Raw genomic sequence first — 27185 nt, 5'->3', positions numbered from 1 at the left:
GCTAGTTAAAGATTGTTGTTAGCTAACCAGCTGACGTTAGATGGCTGGCTTGCTAGCTAACATGTAACCTATTTGGCTTAACTTTAGCTAGCAATGAAAATCGGTTTGTATTGCTAGTAACGTTACTCTATGGATTGGGATTTTAGTTAATCTTTTAGCTAGCTAGCGTTACACGTCTAAACAAAAGAGCAAGTTAAAGCTTGCTGTTAGCTGAGGTTAGATGGCTGGCTTGCTAGCTAACATTAACTTACATCAGTCAGGGATGTTCTCAGAATGCCATCTCGCATTGCTAGTTATTGCCTAATGTTAGCTAGCTAATTAACTGACATTGAACCTATTTGGTTAACTTTAGCTAGCTATGCCAAATTGGTTTGTATTGCTAGTTAAAGCTTGCTGTTAGCTATCCAGCTGAAGTTAGATGGCCAGCTAGCTAGCTAATATTACATGTATGAACTGTGTAGTGATGTTCTCAGAATGCCATTTAGCATCCATTGTATAATAATGCTAAAATATTTGTATCTGGAATGTAACTTTCAGCATCAGTACAACACGCCTGACTCTCCTCCACCAGTCATACAAGGAGAATGGTCTAATGCCTCCCATCAAAAAGGGAGCTGGCCCAAGCAAGCAGAAGGTTACACATGAAGCATGATGATTTGCAGCGAGTTGTGAACTTCAACAACTAAGCAGAGGATAATGCAATAGTATTACCAGGACGCCACCCAGGACACAAATACTTTGGTGGAAAAGCAGCAGTGTGGCATCTCTACAAGGAATCGATGACAACACTTGGTATGTAAAGCATAAACAACACATTTTGATTATTTAATTGACCTCCAACATGGTTGGCACTACTTTTATTGATCTCACATCCCACAGCTGGTTGGACTGGAGGATGGTACGGTGCTGGTGGAAAGCTATGGCATTCAACAACACCTGACTCCAGGCCGCTGCCACCGATCAAGCAGGTGAATTTCATTGCATTGTATGAGGTTATTCTTCTTATCTAAACTTGGGAGGTGACTTGATGTTGTGCAAAGTTGTAATTTATGCATTTTTGTTTTACAGCTTCGATGCTCTGGAGCCTGGTGTTGTCGCCCACGAGCGTTCGGACTAAGTCGGGACCAGGTTTCAGCTGCAGCGCAACGCTGACATCCTTCCTCCCATAGATGGTCTGCTTGTACAAGCACCACCTGGACTGGACACAGCTAGATAAAACGTATCTTCCAATGCATTTCAACAATATTGCCAGATGGTGAGGAATGGATTACATCCGACACCTCTGCTGCCGGTCAACTGTCAAACCACTCGTTCTGGTGAGTATGTTCGATAAATTGATAACTGGTACTAGCTAGCTAGTAGATACTTTTGGTTATAAAACATTATTTGATGTTGGCGAGCCAGGTTAGCTATGATACCACAGATGAAAGGGGAATGATACTGTAGCTAGTTAAATACAACAAGCTAACGTGTAATGTGATGTAGCATGTCAGAGGAAGCTGTGCATAGCTTACATTTGCTAGATACCTTGCTAACAACAGCTAACTGTAGCCCATTGGCATTTAAGGTCAATATAGGGCAGGCACTTGGAGACTACCTTGCTAGCTAATCATAGGATGTAGCCAGCTTGCTATAGCAGCAGACGACCACACCGTATATGTACACTGAGTATACAAAACATTAAGAACACATGCTCTTTCCATGACATAACTTAGACCTGGTCAGTCTATGATCCCTTATTGATGTCACTTGTTAAATCCACTTCAAACAGTGTAGATGAAGGGGAGACATATTAAAGAAGGATTTTTAAGCATTGAGACATGGATTGTGTTTGTGTGCCATTCAGAGGGTAAATGGTCAAGACAAAAGATTTAAGTGCCTTTGAACAGGTTATGGTTGTAGGTGCCAAGCACACTGGTTTGTGTCAAGAACTGCAACGTTGCTAGGTTTTTCATGCTCAACAGTTTCCAGTGTGTATCAAGAATGTTCCACCACCCAAAGGACATCCACGCTTTCAACATCTTGTAGAGTCCATGCCCTGACAAATTGAGGCTGTTCTAAGGCCAAAGGGGGGGGGGGGGGGGGGGGGGGGTGGTGCAACTCAATACTATGTTCTTAATGTTTGGTATACTCAGTGTATATCATGTTGTGTATAGACGTTACTGACAGTATATTAAGGTGTGTTCAGCAGTTAAAGGATGAGCCTTGACAAGAATACAGTATATAAATAGGAAGTGGGTAAATGTAAACATTATTAAAGTGATCAGTGTTCAATGACTATGTACTGTACAGAGGGCAGCAGTCTCTAAGGTGCAGGGTTGAGTACCGGGTGGTAGCCGGCTAGTAACAGTGACTAAAGTTCAGGGCAGGGTACTGGACGGTGGCTAGTGGTGAGTATTTAACAGTCTGATGGCCTGGAGATGGAAGCTGTTTTTCCAGTCTCAAGGTCCCAGCTTTGATGCACCAGTACTGTCTCCGCCTTCTAGATGGTAGCGGGGCAGCAGGTGGCCTAGTTACTCCAGTAACCACTTTGGATGAAAGTATCTGCTAAATGAATAAAATGTAAAATACTGTGGCAAGAAAAAGTATGTGAATTTGATCTGATCTTCATCGAAGTCACAACAACAGACAAACATAGTGTGCTTAAAACCTCTCTGGAACATGTGGGATGCTAGCGTCCCACCCGCGGTACACACTATCAACAGCCAGTGAAATGGCAGGGCAGCAAATTCAAAACAAAAATCTCATAATTCAAATTTCTCAAACATACAAGTATTATACACCATTTTAAAGATAAGATTCTCCTTAATTCAACCACAGTGTCCGATTTCAAAAAGGCTTTATGGCGAAAGCATAACATTAGATTATGTTAGGACAGCGCCTAAACAAGAAAAACCACACAGCCATTTTCCAAGCAAGGAGAGGCGTCACAAAAACCAGAAATACAGCTAAAATGAATCACTAACCTTTGATGATGATCATCAGATGACACTCCCAGGACTCAATGTTACACAATACATGTGTGTTTTGTTCGATAAAGTTATTATTTATATCCATAAACCCCATTTTACATTGACGAGTGATGTTCAGAAAATGTATTGCCTCCAAAACTCCCGGTGAATGAGCACATCAATTTACAAAAATACTCATCATAAACGTTGATACAATTTACAACAGTTATGGTGTATAATACTTGTATGTTTGAGAAATTTGAATTATGAGATCTTTGTTGTTTTGAATTAGCCGCACTGCTATGTCACTGGCTGTCGCTAGCATCCCACATGTCCCAGAGAGGTTAAGAACAAATTCTTATTTACAATGATGGCCTACCAAAAGGCCTTCTGTGGGGACAGGGGCTGGGATTAAAAATACATTTTAATAAAAACATAGGACAAAACACACATCACGACAAGAGAGACAACACAACCCTACATAAAGAGAGACCTAAGACGACAACACAGCATGGTAGCAACACAACATGAAAACATAGCCGCAACACCACATGGCAGCAAAACAAAACAGGGTACAAACATTGTTGGGCACAGACAACAGCACAAAGGGCAAGAAGGTAGAGACAACAATACATCACGCAAAGTAGCCACAACTGTCAGTAAGAGAGTCCATGATTGAGTCTTCGAATGAAGAGATTGAGATAAAACTGTCCAGTTTACTGTCCAGTTTGAGTATTTGTTGCAGCTCGTTCCAGTCTCTAGCTGCAGCGAACTGAAAAGACGAGCGACCCAGGGATGTGTGCGCTTTGGGTACCTTTAACAGAATGTGACTGGCAGAACGGGTGTTGTATGTGGAGGATGAGGGCTGCAGTAGATATGTCAGATACGGGGGAGTAAGGCCTAAAAGGATTTTATAAATAAGGAACAACCAGTGGGTCTTGCGACGGGTATACAGAGATGACCAGTTTACAGAAGAGTATAGAGTGTAGTGATGTGTCCTATAAGGAGCATTGGTGCAAATCTGATGGCCGAATGGTAAAGAACATTAAGCCACTCGAGAGCACTCTTACATGCTGATCTATAAATAAAGTTTCCATAATCTAGCATGGGTAGGATGGTCATCTGAATCAGGGTTAGTTAGGCAACTGGGATGAAAGAGGAGCGATTACGATAGAGGAAGTCAAGTCTAGATTTAACTTAAGCCTGCAGCTTTGATATGTGCTGAGAGAAGGACAGTGTACTGTCTAGCCAGTACTTGTATGAGGTGACTACCTCAAGCTCTAAACCCTCAAAAGGTAGTAATCACACCTGCGGGGAGAGGGGCATTCTTCTTACCAAACGACATGACCTTTGTTTTGGAAGTGTTCAGAACAAGGTTAAGGGCAGAGAAAGCTTGTTGGACACTAAAAAAGCTTTGTTGTAGAGCATTTAACACAAAATACGGGGAGGGGCCAGTTGAGTATAAGACTATCATCTGCATATAAATGGATGAGAGCGCTTCCTACTGCCTGAGCTGTTGTTGATGTAAATTGAGTAGAGAGTGAGGCCTAGGATCGAGCCTTGGGGTACACCCTTGGTGACAGGCAGTGGCTGAGACAGCAGATGTTTTGACTTTATACACTGTACTATTTGAGAGAGGTAGTTAGCAAACCAGGTCAAAGACCCCTCAGAGACACCAATACTCCTTAGCCAGCCCACAAGAATGGAATGGTCTACCCTATCAAAAGCTTTGGCCAAGTCAATAAAAATAGCAGCACAACATTAATTAGAATCAAGGGCAATGGTGACATCACTGAGGACCTTTAAGGTTGCAGTGACACATCCATAACCTGAGTGGAAACCAGATTGCATGCCAGAGAGAATACTATAGACATCAAGAAAGCCAGTCAGTTGATTATTGAAGTTTTCCCAACACTTTTGATAAACAGGGCAAAATAGAAATAGGCCTATAACAGTTGGGTTCAGCTTGATCTCCCCCTTTAAATAAAAGGACTAACCATGGCTGCCTTGCAAGCAATGGGAACCTCCTCAGACAGAGGAAACAGGTTAAAAATGTCAGAGATAGTCTTGGCGATTATAGGGTCTAAACCATCTGACAGAGATGTTTTTTTGAGGTCAAGTTTAAGGACCACCTTTAGCATCTCGGACTCAGTGACCGCCTGCAGGGAGAAACTTTGTAGCGGGGCAGGGGAAAGAGGGAGGAGCATCGGGGCTAGTCGCATTAGAAGGGGTGGGAGATGAGGAAATGTTGGGACGGGCGAGGCGGCATGGCTGAATCAAATAGGAATCCTGACTTAATGAAGTGGTGATTAAAGAGCTCAGCCATGTGCTTGTCAGTAACAACCACATCATCAACTTTAAAAGGACATGGGCAGCTGTGAGGAGGAGGGTTTATTCTCCAGGTCTTTAACCATTTTCCAGAACTTCTTGGGGTTAGACCCACAGAGAGAGAACAGCTCCTTAAAGTAACTAACTTTGGCCTTCCGGATAGCCTGAGTGCACTTATTACTCATTTGCCTGAACGAGAGCCAGTCAGCCTGAGTATGCGTGTGCCGAGCCTTTCACCAAATGCAATTCTTGAGGTGGAGTAACTCTGCCAGATCACGGTCGAACCAGGGGCTGAACCTGTTTTTAATTCTCATTTTCTTTATGGGGGAGTGTTTGTTAACAATATCACTGAAGATATCAAAAAAGAAAGTCCAAGCTTCTTCGACAGAGGGGATCAAGCTGATTTTATACCAATTTAGAGGCCAGGTCATGAAGGAAGTTTTGCTTAGCAAGCATCTATGACAAATCAGGACAGGACGTTTGACTGAGCAGTGATCACTAAGGTCATTACAGAAATCACCAGGCTTGTACCCATCAGGATTATTTGTGAGGATAACACCAAGTAGAGTAGCCCTTTCTGGGTGTTTGGAGTCATACCTTGTGGGATTGGTAATAATCTGAGAAAGATTTAGGGAGTCCCATTGCTTTAGGACTTGGTCAGGTGGTATAAGCATGCCCCAGTTTGGGTCACCTAGGAGGACCAATTCAGACTTTGTGTAAGGGGCCAGGAGAGAGCTTAGGGCAGGTAGGGTACTGATGGAGGTCGATAACACCCCGCAACAGTCAACGAAGAGCTAAGTTTCATGTTTAAAACCAGCAAATCAAATTGTTGTTTGGGTACAGACTTGGTGGAGACAACCGAGCACTGAAGGTGATCCTTCGTAAAGATTGCCACTCCCCCACCTTTGGAAGATCTGTTTTGCCAAAAAAGGTTATAGCCAGAAAGGTTAACATCAGTATTCAAAACACTCTTCCTTAACCACGTCTCAGTAATGACCAACACATCTGGATTGGAGCTGTGAACCCACACTTTCAAGTGTTAACATGCAGAAAACCCAGGCTTTTACGAGAGCAGAAATCAGCGAAACAGATAAAGCACACGTCAGAATTGGGGCAAGAAACAGATGGGCCATAGTGTACATTCACATTTCCAGATATCATCAGCAGTAATACAATCAAGGCACGGCAGAGGACAGGGAGAGCTCTGCAGTGTTGATTTATGACATTTGAATGTGCATTAGATGGCAACAGGATCATATTATACATCAATTTCATCAGGTAACATGAATACAAAGCCAGTGATAGGCGGTTGGAATAGGATGAGGTGCCAAAAGTCTGTGTAACCAATAGAGAGTCAGAGTCCCGAGTGTGGGAACAAACAGTCTGTCCCACGGTAGGGTAAAAAAAAAGTTCATAGTCAACATTGATGCAGTTTTTGGTTTGGATAAATTCTAATCCTCACAGTGGGAACAACATCCTCTATGCACTTCCTTTCGCTGAGTCTGTGTATAGGTCACGGTTATTAGAGGCAAACCGGAACATATTCCAGTCCGCGTGATCAAAACAATCTTGAAGCATAGATTCCGATTGGTCAGAACAACATTTAACAGTCCTTACCATGGGTGCTTCTTGTTTAAAGTTTCTGCCTATAGGAAGGGAGGAGCAGAATGGAGGTGTGGTCTGATTTGCTGAAAGAAGGGGTTGGGAGGACCTTGTAGCCGTACCTGAAAGGGGAGTAGCAATGGTCAAGAATTGTTGATGAGCGAGTAGAACAGGCGATATGTTGATAAAACTTCGGTAGAATTTTCCTTAGATTAGATTTATTAAAGTCCCCAGCTACAATAAATGCAGCCTCAGGATATGCTGCTTCCAGTTGGTACAAAGTCCAGTGTAGTTCCTCGAGCAGTCGCAGTGTCGGCTTGAAGGGGAATATACACGGCCGTGACGATGACAATTCTCTCGGGAGGTAATGCCGTCGGCATTTGATAGTGAGATATTCCAGAATGGGAGAACAAAATTACTTGAGTTCCTGTACATTACCACAATCACACCATGAGCAGTTAAATCATGCAACATACACCTCTGCCTTTCTTTTTCCTGGAGAGATCTTTCTTCCTGTCCGTGCGATGTGTGGAGAACCCTGCTGTCTGTATGGCCGGGGAGAGCATATCTGAAGATATGATTCAGTGAAACAGAGTATGTTACGGTCCCTGATGTCTCTCTGGAAGTAGATTCTTGCCCTGCGCTCGTCTACTTTGTTGTCCAGAGACTGAACATTAGTGAGTAATATATTCAGAAGCGGTGGTTCGTATGCCGCCTCCTGAGTCGGTTTATAGTGTATTATTCAAACATGTTAGGGAATGCTTGTCTTACAGTGCATTAGGAAAGTATTCAGATCCCTTGACTTTTCCCACATTTTGTTAGCCTTATTCTAAAATGGATTTTAAAAAAGTAAGGAAAATGCATTATTAATCTACACACAATACACCATAATAACAGTGAAAACAGGTTCAGACATTTTGGCAAATTGTATTAAAATAAAAAAAACTGAAATAACTTAATTTACAAAAGTATTCATTCATGTTTCCATTGATCCCATGAGGTCGAAGGAATTTGTCCGTAGAGCGCCGAGACAGGATTGTGTCGAGGCACAGATCTGGGGCAGGGTACCAAAAAAAGTCTGCAACATTAAAGGTCCCCACGGACACAGTGGCCTCCATCATTCTTAAATGGAAGAGGTTTGGAACCACCAAGACTTTTCCTAGAGCTGGCTGTCCAGCCAAACTGAACAATCGGTGGAAAAGGGCCTTGGTCAGGGAGGTGACCAAGAACCCGATGGTCACTCTGACAGAGATCCTCTGTGGAGATGGGAGAAACTTCCAGAAGGACAGCCATCTCTGCAGCACTCCACCAATCACGCCTTTAAGGTAGAGTGGCCAGACGGAAGCAACTCCTCAGTAAATGGCACGACAGCCCGCTTAGAGTTTGCCAAAAGGTGCCTAAAGGACTCAAACCATGAGAAACAAGTTCTCTGGTCTGATGAAACCAAGATTGAACTCTGGCCTGAATGCCAAGCATCACGTCTGGAGGAAACCTGGCACCATCCCTATGATGAAGCATAGTGGTGGCAGCATCATGCTGTGGGGATGTTTTTCAACGGCAAGGACTGGGAGACTAGTCAGGATCAAGGGAACGATGAACGGAGCAAAGTACAGAGAGATCCTTGATGAAAACCTGCTCCAGAGCGCTCAGGACCTCAGACTGGGGCGAAGGTTCACCTTCCAACAGGACAACAACCCTAAGCACACAGCCAAGACAACGCAGGAGAGGCTTCGTGACACGTTTCTGAATGTCCTTGAGTGGCACAGCCATAGCCTGGACTTGAACCCGATTGAACATGTCTGGAGAGACCTGAAAATAGCTGACCTGAAAACGCTGCCCATCCAATCTGACAGAGCTGGAGAGGATCTGCAGAGAAGAATGGGAGAAAATCCCCAAATAAAGGTGTGCCAAGCTTGACGCGTCATACCCAAGAAGACTCAAGGCTGTAATCGCTACCAAAATGTCATATTTCATTTATTTATTCTTAATTTGCAAAATGTTTTTTAAAAAATATGTTTTTTTGCGTTTCCATTTTGGGGTATTTTGTGTAGATTGATTAAATTGTTTTTTCCCCCCTCATCAATTTTAGAATAAGGCTGTAACGTAACAAAATGTGGAAAAAGTAAAGAGGTCTGAATACATTATGAATGCACTGTATATGGGAGACCATACAGGAAGGTATAATATTTGCACATTGTTATATTAGCAGAAGACTGCTTCTACAGTATTATGTGTAGTATGGTTTATTCTACATGGAACTGTTGCACTTGAAAGTTATCAAAACACTTTGTTTAGAATGTTTACATCAATTCAACAATTGCACTCTTCTCATTTTACTTTGTAGGCTACTGGCCGACGCAACGCTTCCTCCATTGAATTGGTCAGTAGCCTAAAGAGTGGTATGACAAGAGTGCCATCCTTCTGCATCTCACATCTGCCTGTAGTTATTGAACTATGCCTGCTGGACCAATGGGTTGAGGCAAACTCTTTCATATCCAGGATGAAATGACATGCACTCAAACCCCCCCTGCCACCTGACTGCACCTGTCCATAACCTGTAATACTTTTCTATATTCTATATGGCCTTACTGAAGAACTCAGTGACTTTCAATGTGGCACCGTCATAGGATGCCACCTTTCCAACAAGTCAGTTGGTCAAATTTATGCCCTGCTAGAGCTGCCCCGGTCAACTGTAAGTGCTGTTATCGTGAAGTGGAAACGTCTAGGAGTAACAACGGCTCAGCCGCGAAGTGGTAGGCCACACAAGCTCACAGAACGGGACCGCTGAGTGCTGAAGCACGTAGCGCGTAAAAATAGTCTGTCCTCGGTTGCAACAATCACTACTGAGTTAGTTCCAAACTGCCTCTGGAAGCAACATCAGCATAAGAACTGTTCTTCGGGAGATTCAACAGGCCTACAAGCCCTCAGTCCAGCCTCTCTCAGCCTATTGCGGACAGTCTGAGCACTGATGGAGGGATTGTGCGTTCCTGTCTCCCTGTAGCGCTGTCTTAGTCACAGTACGGACATTGCAATTTATTGCCCTGGCCACATCTGCAGTCCTCGTGCCTCCTTGCAGCATGCCTGAGGCACGTTCACACAGATGAGCAGGGACCCTGGGCAGCTTTCTTTTGGGGTTTTTCAGAGTCAGTAGAAAGGCCTATTTAGTGTCCTAAGTTTTCATAACTGTGACCTTAATTGCCTACTGTCTAAGCTGTTAGTGTCTTAACGACCGTAACACAGGTGCATGTTCATTGATTGTTTATGGTTCATTGAACAAGCATGGGAAACAGTGTTTAAACCCTTTACAATGAATATCTGTGAAGTTATTTGGATTTTACGAATTATCTTTGAAAGACAGGGTCCTGAAAGAGGGACGTTTCTTTTTTTTGCTGAGTTTATTTCAAGTTTATCCAACTTGGATCTATTTGCTTGCTAACAAGGTATAACAGATTATATATTATGAACACACCCTTCTGTCCGTCTCCAACTGTTTGAACAGCTTGCTAGCCTGTCCACTTTCTGCAGATGTTTAAATGACGTGGCGTACTGTATTTCTCAGAATGATTCCTTATGTCGTGTTTTATGCATATTGCACATTTATAAAAAGCAGACTAAACTGCTAGGCTAAAATACTCCTAGCAGATCGTGGTAATGCAATGCCGCATGACTATTTTTCCAGAATCAAATGTTCATTGATACTCCCATTTTAGTAGTGTTTGCTCTGCGCGCAATTTGAAGAGTTGAGACATAAAAAGGGTATCATTAGAAAGGTTAACTTCTCCTCTATTACAGTAAGAATGTCTCAATGTGTTTCGGTGTCAATATGACCGATCGTTGGACCAAACTCCAAATAGCGAGTTGAAACCGTTTGTATAAGAGGAAGAAGTGATCTCTCATCTTTGTTGTTGAGTGGCAGGGGGTGGGGCTTGATGTGTGTGTGTAAACAGGAAGGTGCACACAGCACAAAAGGAGCACAAGAGACAAGACTAAAAAGACAATATGAGAAGAAGCGGACAAACACTCATCATTCTTTTATTGCGATACAGTCATTTGGAATATCTTGTAAAAAATAAATATATTGCCAAGCCCTACTTTGTAACATGAACACACACCGATTTTTGGGGGGGATAAATCTATTGACACCCAAGCTGGGTGATGTTTGTGCAGTGTTCACATTAGTAGCATTAGTAGTTCTGGAATTTGTCCCCCAGTAAAGACTGTTTCCACGGTAACATGTATTTACATGACGGAACATTGAAACATTTGAGACACTGGCTCTTGCTTCTTGCCATAAAAATATCAGTAAGATAGGATAGCCAGCTGCAGGTATCACCGAGCTATGCTAGTTAGCTGCTGTCAGCTTGGCTTTAGCCTACATATATAACTGAATTAGCTGACCATCTTGAGATGGCAAGCCAGTTAGGAAGGGAGTCCTCAACTTCATAACTTAGTTCTCTCCATAGCAAAGCTAGCTTCGCTTACCTCACTGTACTCACTCCTGACCTTGTTTGTTGTGATTGAATAGCAAAAACACAGCCAAGACAACTTTAGTTTGCCTTCAGTCATGGCCGCTAGCATTTCGTAATGAGCATTGATGAAAAACAAGGGCAAATCAGGAAGTGCAGTCTTCCTTTAACAATGCATATAAGACTATTTCTTGTACATCATTTTTGGATGTGTTAACTCTGTAGTATAGGTCAATTGTCGGTATATTAATGGGTGGGTGTGTGTGGGCCGACGCTGTGAAGAAAGCAGACAGAGAGTCTGACACCTAGTTCACAAGTTTCAGCAATGTTTCTGAAACGCCAACGTGTTTACTTGCTGGGCTAAAACATCAAAGCTTCTGCATTATCACGTTTCTTCAGACTGAGCTGGTGGAAATACTGAAGCAATCACTGTCAACCTCCCCTGTTTCTTCTCAGATCACAGAAGATGATACTACCACTGAAACTAGTCTGCTCATAATCAAGGACTAAAACTTTTTTCCATAATGAGAAAAACTATGTAATAATTCACTTTGGATAAAAGTATTAAGAGTTAACATAGTGTTGTTTTGGGTGTAGTTTCACACACAGACGACACCAACAGCAATCTCAGGACACTAGATAAAGAACCGCAGCATGGTAGGAAGATTCCCACACCGAGGCTTCAATAACCTGACAAATCACTAGCACAGGAAATGCATAGGTTGTTTTCTACTGGCAGAAAATCTGTTGAGCTGCTGCTGATACATTAAAACACCAAGTAAACTTCTCTTCAATCTGTACAAAAAAAACTCATTTTCCATAATGTTCAATTCTTTCAGAGAAAGGTTGATTTCAATCTCCAAATACATAGTCGGAGCTAAACAAAAATCGGCAACCCACTGAGGGTGCCATGTTTTAATGACTACTCAATCAGGCATGAGCATGGTTGGTAAAATATGAAATGATGATACGCTAGACTACAAGAGTCACTTTCCTTTCTGGAGATGATCATGGTTTCTTGGTGCACTCCTCACCTCTGCAGTAAGCAGGCCTTTTTCAAAGCTTTCGCTTTAAAATCACCCCACCTTCTTCCTCACATCAATGAAGAAATCACTCAAATAGATAAGGGCCCTAATCTGTACACCTTTCTGTAGGCCTATGTATGGTGCGTCTCTGTGTCGAGTGCTGGTAAACTCAGAGTTAGCCGAAATGCTCAGATGATGATGGAGTGGGTACGGAGTGTTGAATTGTGGCTTATGTTGAGAAGTCGCTATGGGCAGGACAACATTTAAGCCTTGTCATGGACTTTGAAGCAAGGTTATTATAGTTTTGCTTTTTTGTGTTTGTATTTACATCTATTCAGTTTTTCTTTTAAATTTGAATTCAGCTTATTTTCAGTTAGTTTTGAGACCTGATTTGCTAGTTTTTATTTTGTGTAAGTTGTATGAAAATAATATTGTTTTAGTGTTAGGGACAGAAAGCATGCTAGGAGCCATTCGGGTTGTATAGTTTTTTGTGTGTTTTTGGGATGTCACTTCTTGCAACTGGGGGGCAGTAATTTACATTGTCGTAATTTACCAGACGCTCTTATCCAGAGCAACTTACAGGAGCAATTAGGGTTAAGTGCTTTGCTCAAGGGCACATCGACAGATTAGTCGTCTCGGTGATTGGAACCAGCGACTTTATGGTTACTGGCCAAACGCTCTTAACCGCTAGGCTACCTGCCACCCATAAGGTGATGGGTCAGGTCTTAGGTTAGTTTAGCCCTTCATGACTCCAATGCTACATTGGAGTCATTCCACGTCCCTTTTGATTAGCTGAGGTTTGGTCAAGTCTAGAAACAATTTACACTAGATACACTGTTTAATCACAGATTTCCACTGAGGATTTTTGTTCAAAACAGCTTTGAGCCGAGAGTTTTTTGTTGTTGTTCCCTCCCGAATTGACATTAGCTCAGGAAATGCAATGCAAAACACCTTTGTGGGAATTTGCATTAAAACAGCACACATATATATATATTTTGTATTTGTAAAATAATTTTGGGGTGCTCTGAAAGTGACATTTCTGAGGGTTTCAAAACCATATTGCACACAGTGATTATGAATGGTTAGACAGAGCATCAGGACAGCTCTACACGTTTTCCCCGCTGTGGTCAACTGTTCAAATGTGAACCCTATGGCTTTATGGTTCTCACAAGTTAAGGTAAGGTCAACCTCAATGTGACTTGGATTTAAAGAGAAACTGAATGTAATAAGCAACTTCTCCTTTTGGCCTATGTGGTATCAATGAGTCAGAAACATTTATTCTAGTGTAAAATTGACAAAAGTGTAAATAGGATAATTTTGGACATAGGTCTCATCCAAAACAGAGATTTGCGAGATCTTTAGGGAAAAAAATTATATGTCCTTGGGTTGGGTTCGGTTCAATTCTGACCACAGCTGGTAATAATCAATTTGGACCACATTTGCATGCAACCCGATCGTAATGCCCATGGTCAATTTGGTTTGACATTCGATATCCCTATGGGGCATGTTTGGGACCATCAGAAAATAACACAATATTTTAAAACGTCAGTAGCTCCACCACATTTCAACAACTTAAAAAACGAACTTTAAATTGTTGAAATTCATATACAAATATTGAAAGCATTTAATGAGACAACTAAAAGGTGTGTAACGAGACGGAAATGACTCCACACAATCCTCACAGTTAAGCATGTTCCTGTTTGCTGTAAAATGGCTGCTGGCTAAGGACGCTGCTGGTACATATGCAGCGTTTACTTTTTCGCTATTTACATGAATTGCTGTTTGATATGGCTTTGGAATTTAGCGTTTTTACCAGCATCTTGGTTTTGTCGCCTGCAATTTCTTTCCCATTCAGCTTTTTCATTTCGGACGTTTTATCTGCTCAACCACGTGCCTGTCTGGTAAGGTTGAACGCCTCTCCTTCTACTCAGCCTCCCGACAAAAGCTTCTCCCAAGCGGGTGTGACACCTACTCCCATTGCCTGCTGCTTTGATACCACCTGGCAATGTGCTCCCTGTCTGCCCTGGCCGGTATCCCCGTCTGGTACAGGTACCCCTGCCACACTGCCCCCTCTCTCCCGAGCTTTCGCTCGCCTCCAGCGCGCACACACACACACACACACTGCAGACTTTGAATCTACTGGTTAAACGGACTCTTGGCCTCCCATCCTAGCTTTGTATTCATGTTACCTGATGAAACTGCTGTACAATATGATCTTGTTGCCATATGATACACATTCAAATGCCATAAAAAAAGCAACACTACAAAGCTCTCCCTGTCCTCCGCCGTGCCCTGATTGTATTACTGCTGACAATATCCAGCAATGAGCATGTACACCCTGTCACGTCGACTGTTGTTTGCCCCAATTATGACTTGTGCTCTGATGATTTCCGCTTCACTCATTTCTGCTCTCTTAAAAGCCTCGGTTTTCTGCACATTAACACTAGAAGCTTATTACCTACAATTTATCAATTAAAAGTGTGAGTTCACAGGTCCAACCCAGATGTGTTGGTCATTACAGAGAAAGAGTGTTCTGAACACTGATGTTAACCTTTCTGGTTATAACCTTTTTCGGCAAGAAGGATCTTCCAAAGGTGGTGGAGTGGCAATCTTTACCAAGGATCACCTTCAGTGCTCAAACAATTTGATTATCTGGTTTTAAGCATTAAGCTTTCAAATATCTCTGATGACTGTTGCTTGGTGTTATCGTCCACGATCACAACCAGCCTGTAACCTACCTGCCCTAAGCTCTTTCCTGGCCCCTTACACTAAGTCTGAATTTGTCCTAATAGGTGACCTAAACTGGGACATGCTTAAACCACCACACCAAGTCTTAAAACAACGGGACTACCTAAATCTCAGATTATTACCAATCCAACAAGGTATGACTCCAAACACCCAGAAACAGCTACTCTCCTTGATGTTATCCTCACAAATACTCTTGATAGGTACCAGTCTGGTGTTTTCTGTAATGATCTTAGTGATCACTGTTTTACAGCTTGTGTTCGTAATGGCAGATCAGTTAAACAACCTGTACCGATTTGCCATAGATGATTGCTGAAAAACTTTATTGATCAGGCCTCTGTAAATTGGTATAGAATCAGCTTGATTTTCTCTGTCGAAGATGCTTGGACCTTCTTTTTTTATATTTTCAGTGGTATTGTTAAGAAGCGCGCCACCATAAAGAAAATGAGACTTAAAAAAACAAGTTTAGCCCCGGGTTCGACAGTAATCTGGCAGAGTTACTCCACCTCAAGAACCCCATTTGGCAAAAGGCTCGGCACATGTGCACTCAGGCTATCTGGAAGGCCAAAGTTAGTTACTTTTAGGAGCAGTTCTCTCTGTGGGTCTACCCCCAAGAAGTTCTGGAAAATGGTGAAAGACCTGCAGAATAAACCTTCCACCTAACAGCTGCCCATGTCCCTTAGTGTTGATGATGTGTTTGTTACTGACAATGAGTGTATGACTGAGCTCTTTAAATCACCACTTCATTAAGTCAGGATTCCTAATTGGACCCAGCCACGCCTCCTTGCCCATCCAACACATCCTATCCCAGCCCTTCTAATGCAATTAGCCCTGACGCTCCTCCCTCTTTTCCCCCTGCTCCGCTACACAGCTTCTCCCTGCAGGCAGTCACTGAGTCTAAGGTGCTAAAGGAGCTCCTTAATAAACTTGACCCTAAAAAAACTACTGGGTCGGATGGTTTAGATCCTTTCTTTAAGGTTACAGCCCCATCATCGCAGAGCCCGTCTCTCCTCTCTGGGAAGACAGCCACGGTGCATCCGTTATTTAAAGGGGGAGCACAAGCTGGTCTTAACCGTTATAGGCCAATTTCTATCCTGTCCTGTTAATCAAAAGTGTTAGGAAAAACTTGTCAATAATCAATTGACTGGATTTCTTGATGCGTCAGCACATATCCAAGCTGCAGGCTAAGGTTAAATCTAGACTTGGTTTCCTCTTTCACCCCAGCTTCTAAACTAACACTGATTCAGAAGATCATCCTACCCATGCTAGATTACAGAGATGTAATTGATATATCTGCAGGTGAGGGTGTTCTCGAGCGGCTAGATGTTCTTTACCATTCGACCATCAGATTTGCCACTAATGCTCCTTATAGGTCCATCCCCGCACTCTATAGACTCTTCTGCGAACTGGCCATCTCTGTATTCCCGGCTTAAGACCCATTCGTTGACGCTTATTTATAAAACCCTCTTAGTCCTCACTCCCCCCTATCTGAGATATCTACTGCAGCCCTCATCCTCCACATAAAACACCCGTTCTGCCAGTCACATTCAGTTAAAGGTCCCCAAAGCACACACATCCCTAAATCGCTCCTCTTTTCAGTACGCTGTAGCTAGTGACTGGAATGAGCTGCAAAAAACAACTGGACAGTTTTATCTCCATCTCTACGTTCAAAGACTCAATCATGGACTCACTGACACTTGCGGCTGCTTCACGTGATGCATTGCGGCCTCGACCGTTTTGCCCCTCGTGCTGTTGTCTGTGCCTAACAACGTTGTTTGTGCTCCTACCACGTTGTGTTGCTACCATGTGTTGTCTTAGATCTCTTTTTGTAGTGATGTGTATTTTGTCCTACATATTTATTTTTTATCCCAGCCCCTGTCCCCAAATAAGAATTTGTTCTTGCCTATTTAACTAAAAAATATATAAAAAAATGAGTCCCATTTACATTGTGTAATTTATTGACGGTCCCCAACTAGCACCACAGATAGTCAAACCAACTTTGCCACCGCCGGCTGAAGCTAATATACGAAAGAAGTTGGCTAGCTTGCTGGCTAGTCTACTTCCAGACACAAGACCTGGTTAGAATGTTTTAAGTTATCGAGAAGGGTGAGTGACTAACTGTGTACTGTTTTGGCAGAGTGAAACTACGAAACGCTTCCCACGTTCAAACAAACACACACCAACATCAAAGCATGCCGCCAAAACCCAAATCTCGTTCTCAGTCGCATTTCCTAATGAGGAGAAATGAAACCGAGGCCAAATCAGGAAGTTCGACCTCCCTTTAAAAGGAATAGTGTCGAGACTGGTGCAAAAAATATAGTGAAATGGAATTCTTGCACGTTTAACCCCAACCCAATGCTTTTTTAACTTCAGTAGTCCATGTAAGAAGAATCAAATTAGCTACTTTGCCCCCCTTTGGACTAGTGATAGCTCGTGATGCACAAACGAGGCCTTTTTGAAACATCGCCATACCCTGGCCGCATTTACCCGCCAGATTGAGAAGCTTGAAAACACCCCAATAAAGCTTGAAAACCACAGAAGTTGAATGAACATAATTCATGATGGTTTGTATTTTAGTTAGTTTTGGGGGTCAAAGATAATATTTTCAGGATAGTTTTAGTTTTTCAATCAGGTTTGTTAATCATTTTATTTCAGTTTACTATATTGTTTTTTTCCCCATGATTAGTTTTTGTTTCAGTTTTTGTTAACTATAATAAACTTGCTATGAAGTACTTTCAATAGAGATTAAAGTGCTCTCTAGTCCATGACTAGGCTGAAATGACTAGCCAGGCTAGTATGACTCAGAGGGGGGCCAGGGTAAAGTACTGTACCTGTATCTCCAGTTCAGAGATTTGTTGCTGCAGCTCAGCCATAGCAGCAATGTTGTCAGCCTCTCTCAGCCTCACCGCCATCACCTCCTCCTTGTTCTGAAACAAAGAAATAAATACTGTCAGGCCAGAGTGTCACCGAACATGAAATGTTAACTCGCATTGTAGACTTCATTGTAGAAAAGATAGGCTAACTGACGTAAATGGAATAGGCTATTACCTCTGCTGAAGTAATCTTTCTAGAGTGTTACCAAAGACATGTTAACAGCCATTACCACACTGTAAGCCCCTGGGAAGCATTTATTTTATTACAGTTTAGTATGGTTCCTGTGGAAATCCCAGAGAGAAAAGGGGTGTTGCTACACACACACTTAACATCTCTATGCTGGTGAATGTGTTATCTGAAGATGTCAAGAAGTCAAAACAAACTGCTTCCCTGCTCAGAACCTGAAGACCTGATCTTAACAAGAGGCAACAGATCAGATAAAATAATGATTTTCGACAACTTATCCCAACAGTGATTGAGAAATATTCACATTGCACTTTCTGGCATGGTTTCAGATTCTACGGTGGATGCATTATGCAGCATAACCAGGCCAGCACAGTTCAGTTAGCTCAGCTCTGTTCGGCTCAGTAGTGTGAATAGGGTATCAATGGAAAAAGCCACCTCACCAGCCAGTTCTAGTCATCCCAACAGCAAACTTTCTTACCTTGCACTCAATCTCCGCCTGTTTGCGTTTGATCTCCTGCAGCTGAACGTACAGGCTCTTGTTCTGGGCGGTCAGCACAGTCACATGCTCCTGAAAGCCCCGGCCCTCTTGCTCCGCCCGACGCAGCTGGTTGCCATGGATCTGGTTCTGCAGGCAGGGAGGGATATGGAAGGTACATTTTGGGAGGGGGCAGTTTATGCACTACACAACCCCTCTGCTATATCACAAGAAGCAACCCATTTTAAGCAATTTCTATATCTTGAATCATTATTCGCCTACTACAATAGAAAGCATTAACTTAAAATGTCGGCCCTCTTCAACTTGGAATACATTACCGCCTTACACCAGTACATCTGGAGCTACGGATACTTTGACAGTTCAAAATATGTACTTCTGCTGCCCCCTAGAGATTTGATAACGCAATAAAAAGGGCCATTTGAATACCCTCAAATTCAAGTTTTATTTGTCACATGAACAAGTAGTGAAATGCTTAACTTGCAAGCATTATCCAATAGTGCAGTATTCAATATAAACAAGTATGACTAATAAAACAAATAAGAAAGGAAGTTATATACAGGGTCAGTGCCAACACCACATTTACAATGTGCAGGGACACTGGAGTATTGAGGTAGTTATGTACACACAGGCAGGGATTAGGAAAAATGTACTGGTAGTAGGATAAATAAAAGTAACAATAATAATAACAGTATGGCAGTAGCATTAGTGGTGGGTGAGTGTATGTACAGTGCATTCGGAAAGTATTCGGACCCCTTGACTTTTTCCACTGTGTTAGGTTACAGTCTTATTCTAAAATGGATTAAATAAAACATGTTCCTCATCACTCTACACACAACACCCCATAATGACAAAGCGAAAACAGGTTTTTAGAAATTGTTGCAAATGTATAAAAGAATCTACACAGAAATACCTTATTTACATAAGTATTCAGACCCTTTGCTATGAGACTCGAAATTGAGCTCAGGTGCATCCTGTTTCCATTGATCATCCTTGAGATGTTTCCACAACTTGATTGGAGTCCACCTGCGGTAAATTCAATTGTTTGGACATGATTTGGAAAGGCAAAGAGCGGTCTATAGAAGTTCCCACAGTGCATGTCAAAAGCAAAAACCAAGCCATGAGGTCGAAGGAATTGTCCGTAGAGCTCCGAGACAGAATTGGGTCGAGGCATAGATCTGGGGAAGGGTGCCAAAACATTTCTGCAGCATTGAAGGTCCCCAAGAACACAGTGGCCTCCATCATTCTTAAATGGAAGAAGTTTGGAACCACCAAGACTCTTCCTAGAGTTGGCCGCCCGGCCAAACTGAGCAAGGGCCTTGGTCAGGGAGGTGACCAAGAACCCGATTGTCACTCTGACAGAGCTCCAGAGGTCCTCTCTGGAGATGGGAGAACCTTCCAGAAGGATAACCATATCTGCAGCACTCTACCAATCAGGCCTTTAGGGTAGAGTGGCCAGACGGAAGCCACTCCTCAGTAAAAAGCACATGACAGAGTTTGCCAAAAGGCACCTAAAGGACTCTCAGACCATGAAAAACAAGATTCTCTGGTGTGATGAAACCAAGATTGAACTCTTTGGCCTGAATGCCAAGCATCACGTATGGAGGAAACCTGGCACCATCCCTACGGTGAAGCATGGTGGTGGCAGCATCATGCTGTGGGGATATTTTTTAGCGGCAGGGACTGGGAGGCTAGTCAGGATCGAGGGAAAGATAAATGGAACAAAGTACAGAGAGATCCTTGATGAAAACCTGCTACAGAGGGCTCAGGACCTCAGACTGGGGCAAAGGTTCACCTTCCAACACAACAACCCTAAGCACACAGCCAAGACAACGCAGGAGTGGCTTCGAGACAGGTCTCAAAGTCCTTGAGTGTCTCAGCCAGAGCCCGGACTTGAACCCAATCGAACATCCCTGGAGAGACCTGAAAATAGCTGTGCAGAGAAGAATGGGAGAAACTCCCCAAATACAGGTGTGCAAAGCTTGTTTCGTCACACCCAAGAAGTACTGAGTAAAGGGTTTGAATACTTATGTAAATGTGCTAACAATTATTTTATTTTTTTGTACATTTGCTAAAATTTCTAAAAACCTCCTTTGTCATTATGGGGTATTGTGTGTAGATTGATAAGAAAAAAATGATTTAATACATTTTAGAATAAGGCTGTAATCTAATATAATGTGTAAAAAGTCAAGGGGTTGGAAAACTTTCCGAATGCACGGTGACTACTAGACTACTAATATTTCTACAAAGGCTTAGCTGTGTGTGTGCCCTCTGACCTGTGTCTCCAGCTCCATCATCCTCTGTCGTGACTCTCTGAGCTCTGCCTGGGCCTCGGCCTCCCGTAGTCTGACACTCATTAGCTCGTCCTGCAGCTCAGACATAGCATTCTTCTTAGGGCTGTCCTTCCAGCGGCCCGCCGTACGCGCCAGGTGACGCTGTAAGAGCAGGTGGAGACGCACGCAATCAACCAAAGATGCTCGGACTCTACGCAACTGAAATAACTAAGTCCTCACCTTATATGGTGTGGATAATAGATGTTCCTCCTTACCAACTGAGCTCCTTCAGTCCAGTCACAGCCTAAGCTTCCCTCATAAAATTATACTACAGTGAGGGAAAAAAGTATTTGGTCCCCTGCTGATTTTGTACGTTTGCCCACTGACAAAGAAATTATCAGTCTATAATTTTAATGGTAGGTTTATTTGAACAGTGAGAGACAGAATAACAACAAAAAAATCCAGAAAAACGCATGTCAAAAATGTTATAAATTGATTTGCATTTAAATGAGGGAAATAAGTATTTGACCCCCTCTCAAATCAGAAAGATTTATGGCTCCCAGGTGTCTTTTATACAGGTAACGAGCTGAGATTAGGAGCACTCCCTTTAAGAGTGTGCTCCTAATCTCAGTTTACCTGTATAAAAGACACCTGTCCACAGAAGCAATCAATCAGATTCCAAACTCTCCACCATGGCCAAGACCAAAGAGCTCTCCAAGGATGTCAGGGACAAGATTGTAGACCTACACAAGGCTGGAATGGGCTACAAGACCATCGCCAAGCAGCTTGGTGAGAAGGTGACAACAGTTGGTGCAATTATTCGCAAATGGAAGAAACACAAAAGACCTGTCAATATCCCTCGGCCTGGGGCTCCATGCAAGATCTCACCTCGTGGAGTTGCAATGACCATGAGAACGGTGAGGAATCAGCCCAGAACTACACGGGAGGATCTTGTCAATGATCTCAAGGCAGCTGGGACCATAGTCACCAAGAAAACAATTGGTAACACACTACCCCGTGAAGGACTGAAATCCTGCAGCGCCCGCAAGGTCCCCCTGCTCAAGAAAGCACATATACATGCCCGTCTGAAGTTTGCCAATGAACATCTGAATGATTCAGAGGACAACTGGGTGAAAGTGTTGTGGTCAGATGAGACCAAAATGGAGCTCTTTGGCATCAACTCAACTAACCATGTTTGGAGGAGGAGGAATGCTGCCTATGACCCCAAGAACACCATCCCCACCGTCAAACATGGAGGTGGAAACATTATGCTAAGGGGGTGTTTTTCTGCTAAGGGGACAGGACAACTTCACCGCATCAAAGGGACGATGGACGGGGCCATGTACCGTCAAATCTTGGGTGAGAACCTCCTTCCCTCAGCCAGGGCATTGAAAATGGGTCGTGGATGGGTATTCCAGCATGACAATGACCCAAAACACACGGCCAAGGCAACAAAGGAGTGGCCTAGCCAGTCTCCAGACCTTAATCCCATAGAAAATCTGTGGAGGGAGCTGAAGGTTCGAGTCAGCCTCGAAACCTTAATGACTTGAAGAAGATCTGCAAAGAGGAGTGGGATAAAATCCCTCCTAAGATGTGTCCAAAGCTGGTGACCAACTACAAGAAACGTCTGACCTCTGTGATTGCCAACAAGGGTTCTGCCACCAAGTACTAAGTCATGTTTGGCAGAGGGGTCAAATACTTATTTCCCTCATTAAAATGCAAATCAATTTATAACATTTTTGACGTGCATTTTTCTGGATTTTTTGTTGTTGTTATTCTGTCTCTCACTGTTCAAATAAACCTACCATAAAAATGATAGACTGATCATTTCGTTGTCAGTGGGCAAACGTACAAAATCAGCAGGGGATCAAATACTTTTTCCCCCTCACTGTATATTTAGCTGTTCCTTACCTGCCAGTGCTCCTCCACGTCTCTGACCTGTTGTCTGAGCTCCTTCTGCCCAGTCACAGCCTCAGCCTCTCTCAGCTTCACTGCTATCAGCTCCTCCTGCAACCGCACTACGTTGGTGTCATCTGGCAGAGAAGTGTTCCTCTGAGAGAGACAGAAACAAACAGTCACAACCAAAACAATGACTGAGAAGACCCAAATTCAGGATGTGGAGTATGCTGGATAGGGACAGTAACATACCAGGGATGTGTTCAGCAGGGCACAATGTTGTGGAATATACAGATAGAAAAATAAATTATGTAGATTATATTCAGATTTTCATCTCTGTCACATGAAATCACTTGCATCAGGTGCGTGTTTCCCGCTAATTGCATTTTGGCAAATGTTTGAAAATCACTTCACATTGGCTGCTTCATTACAGTAGTTGCATGTGACATAATATTGCTTCGTGGCTATTGTTGCATGTTTGAATGAAAGTCCCCCCCAAAATAATGTTTCTTGTAAGGCTGTGATGATACCAGTATCACAATATTTTTTCCATGGCAAAAATAAAAACACGAAGCAGAAACGTTAAGATTCCGCGATAAAACATATCAAAGTATTTTCCAATTATGTCGACATAAGCAGCGTTCACTGTGAATGCAGTCTCCACTAAAGCGGGAACATTGAAATGTAAAGTCTATCACGCTGGCAGGAGAGGAGCATTCGTGTACCAAAGGACACATAGGGAGTGAATATTAAGCCTCTAAAACCGATAAATCAACTTATTCCCAAGCAACTGGGAGTGTGAGTGATCGGTTTTGTACAACAGCGAACCAATCAGGTGGTAAAGCAACACGGCGATATGAATCCAACAAGCCATGGCTTCCCCCAGAGGAAAAGACGAGGAGCAACTTGGAAACGCAAACGTCAGTAATAAACAGTTAAAGGCGATCCAGGAAAACGTAGCTTAAATGCTCTCAATGCACACCAAAACAAATGAACTGCAAAAATCTCATTACAAAAGTGGATTCGCTCGAAAAGAAAGTAGAGGCTATCGTGTCAGACACGCACAAACAAGGCGTGCGCATGAACGAACGAAATTAGCATTTAGGAAAAGTTGCAAACTTTAGAACATGAATTGGACCAGCAAGAACACAGAACGAGTAGAAAAATGTGAATATTGCCCTTACCGGAAGACGAGGAAATAGGATACCTTTCTAGCTACGATTTAACTATACTACAATGTAATTCTATTTATTTTTGTGACTTGTAAACCTGTAAGAGTTCGGGACAGATTAAGAGAGGATGTCGAGTCATTATTCCTTTTTGTCATTACAGCTAAAACACAATGGTGGTTATTGGTGGCTCTATCCAAGGGATTGGGACGAGGTGACTGGGAGGGCGTCAAACATTTCTCTGAGGTGTGTGTGTGTGTGTGTGTGTGGGCAACTCACTCCAGTCTCTAGGTGGACCCACTCTCCCCATGTAGACCCCCACCAGCCACTATATTTTAATTTACTAGGTAATGCAAACTGACCACAATACTTAAGTTGCAATCTTTCTCCAACGTTTGTGCAATAACAATCTATAGACTGTTGGTACATAAGAAGAGGAGTTGGAGCTTAAAAGCCCTAAAAAGGCATAGCGCCTGCTAAAATGTTTTATCTGATTCTTCAATAATAGACGGAACAGACAAGGTTAACTTTGATTTTATACAAGTTGAAGCCAAATTAATCCAACTTATTACATGGACTATGCACAGGCTCCATGATAGGAAAACAACATATGGTTCTTGAACACTTTAATGTGGTTTTCCTGCAAGTTACATTTCAAAAAAGGAGAAATTGAATGTTTAAAGATGAGCTGGGTTGGAGAGGCCTATGCTGCCACCTACTGTAATAACAGCAGAGGTCTAGGCATCCTGATAAAGAAGAATACACAATTTTCCCTTATATCCCAGCACACGGACCAAGAAGGCCATTTTCTAATGTTTAATTATACCTTACATGATGAAAATACATTGATTTCATTGTATATCCCACCAGGGCAAATCTGGTGTTTTTAGATAGCTTGAATTCTATATTAGATCAAATCCAGACAGGAACTATTATTTTACCAGGCGACCTAAATTATAATATATGTTTGTTTTACTCCATGTGTAACTCTGTGTTGTTGTATGTTGTCGAACTGCTTTGCTTTATCTTGGCCAGGTCGCAATTGTAAATGAGAACTTGTTCTCAACTTGCCTACCTGGTTAAATAAAGGTTAAATAAAAAATGTATAAATACATTTGATAAGATTGACAGAAGTAGCAATAAAAAGAGGCAAATTCAAGGAACCTCCAAAAAGTAAAAAATGTCATCTCTACAAGTAATTTACAAGACACCTGGAGATGACTATTGCCAACTACAGTACAAAAGACTACCTTTTTTACCTCAAAATAAGAAAAGTTATACAAGAATTCACTACATATTTATTTCCTAAATGATCTCAACAATTTACAGGGTAAAAAAAAATCCATGAGTAATTAGAAACAACAAGATCAATGAAAATGTTAAAAGCTTTTATGAAAATCTATACTGAACAAAAATATAAAAACGCAAACATGTAAAGTGTTGGTCCCATGTTTCATGAGCTGAAAATAAAAGATCCCAGAAATGTCCCAGACTCACAAAAAGCTTTCTTCTCAAATGTTCTGCACACATTTGTTTACATCCCTGTTAGTGATCATTTCTCCTTTGCCAAGATAATCCATCCACCTGATGTGTGTGGCATATCAAAAAGCTGATTAAACAGCATAATAATTCCACAGGTGCACCTTGTGCTGGGGGCAATAAAAGGCCACTCTAAAATGTGCAGTTTTGTCACACAACAATGCCACAGATGTCTCAAGTTGAGGGAGTGTGCATTTGGGATGCTAACTGCAGGAATATCCACCAGAATAGAATTTTCATTTCTATACCTTAAACAGACTCAAACATTGTTTTAGAGAATTTGGCAGTATGTCCAACCGGCCTCACAACTGCAGACCAAGTTTAACCCCGCCAGGGCAGGACCTCCGAGTGCTGAAGTGCGTAAAAATCGTCTGTCCTCAGTTGCGACACACACTACCGAGTTCCAAACTGCCTCGAAGGAACGTCAGCACAACAACCGTTTGTTGGGAGCTTCATGAAATGGGTTTCCATGGCCGAGCACACAAACACAAGCCCAAGATCACCATGTGCAATGCCAAGCGTTGGCTGGAGCGGTGTAAAGCTCGCCGCCATTGGACTCTGGAGCAGTGAAACACGTTCTCTGGAGTGATGAATCACAGTTCACCATCTGGCAATCCGATGGACGAATCTGGGTTTTGCGGATGCCAGGAGAACACTACCTGCCCCAATGCATAGTGCCAACTGCAAAGTCTGGTGGAGGAGAAACAATGGTCGGTGGCGGTTTTTAATGGTTCGGGCTAGGACCCTTAGTTCCAATGAAGGGAAATCTGTGCTTCCAACTTTGTGGCTACAATTTGGGCAAGGCCCTTTCCTGTTTCAGCATGACAACGCCCCGTGCACAAAGCAAGGTCCATTCAGAAATTGTTTGTTGAGATCAGTGTGGAGGAACTTGACTGGCCTGCATAGAGCCCTAACCTCAACCCCATCGAACACCTTTGATATGAATCGGAATGCCGACAGCGAGCCAGGCCTAATCACCCAACATCAGTGACCTCACTAATTCTGTTGTGGCTAAATGGAAGCAAGTCCCCGGCCGCAGCAATGTTCCAACATCTAGTGGAAAGCCTTCCCAGAAGAGTGGAGGCTGTTATAGAAGCAAAGGGGGGACCAACTCCATATTAATGCCCATGATTTTGGAATGAGATGTTTGACGAGCAGGTGTTCACATACTTTTGGTCATGTAGTGTATTTAAGGAGTGCATGGTGCCAGTATTGGAGGATTTGGATTAATGACAAATCTATGGATAGCATGATTGTTTCTGTCAAACAGGTAGGCCTAACACTTATTTTATTGAATAGGAAGAAATAGGCTCCAACAAAGCCCTCATTGTTTGTGAAGTCGAATTAAAATGAAGAAATGTTGTTGAAATGAATTGGGAACCATTTGCTGTCCACCTCCGTTTCATTATGCAGCAGCCGATCCAAAGCTGATATCTGCCCACTTACCTTTTTAGTTGACTTTCTCCTGCACTCTCTCCTCATTAATAAGTTAATGATTGAAAAAGTGTCTTGTGACATTGTAATACATTTGGTCTATGGGCTACAACAACAAAAAACACGCAGACTACATCATTTAGCCTATATTAAATACATTTTAGGGAGCGTTAGTCTCTCCAACATCACCCTGGCGAGCCACGC

The 27185-nt window shown here is 42.6% G+C and overlaps 1 protein-coding gene across 4 annotated transcripts in view; it reads right to left on the bottom strand.

Annotated features, from left to right (window-relative positions):
* Window positions 1–27185, bottom strand: part of LOC115192334 (ecotropic viral integration site 5 protein homolog) — a 100245-nt gene that overhangs the window by 12613 nt on the left and 60447 nt on the right. For all 4 annotated transcript variants that reach the window (XM_029750706.1, XM_029750708.1, XM_029750707.1 and 1 more), the window contains 4 exons: window positions 22855–22995; window positions 20947–21105; window positions 18656–18802; window positions 17949–18044 (listed from right to left, as the gene is read on the bottom strand). In XM_029750706.1, coding sequence (XP_029606566.1) covers window positions 17949–18044; window positions 18656–18802; window positions 20947–21105; window positions 22855–22995 — 543 coding nt within the window. The remainder of the gene's footprint in view (window positions 1–17948; window positions 18045–18655; window positions 18803–20946; window positions 21106–22854; window positions 22996–27185) is intronic.

This window comes from Salmo trutta, chromosome 4 (genome assembly GCF_901001165.1).
Source record: "Salmo trutta chromosome 4, fSalTru1.1, whole genome shotgun sequence".
NCBI classification, from domain to species: domain Eukaryota; kingdom Metazoa; phylum Chordata; class Actinopteri; order Salmoniformes; family Salmonidae; genus Salmo; species Salmo trutta.
Note: the sequence above shows the minus strand (reverse complement) of the source record. Positions and strands in the feature narration are given on the sequence as shown.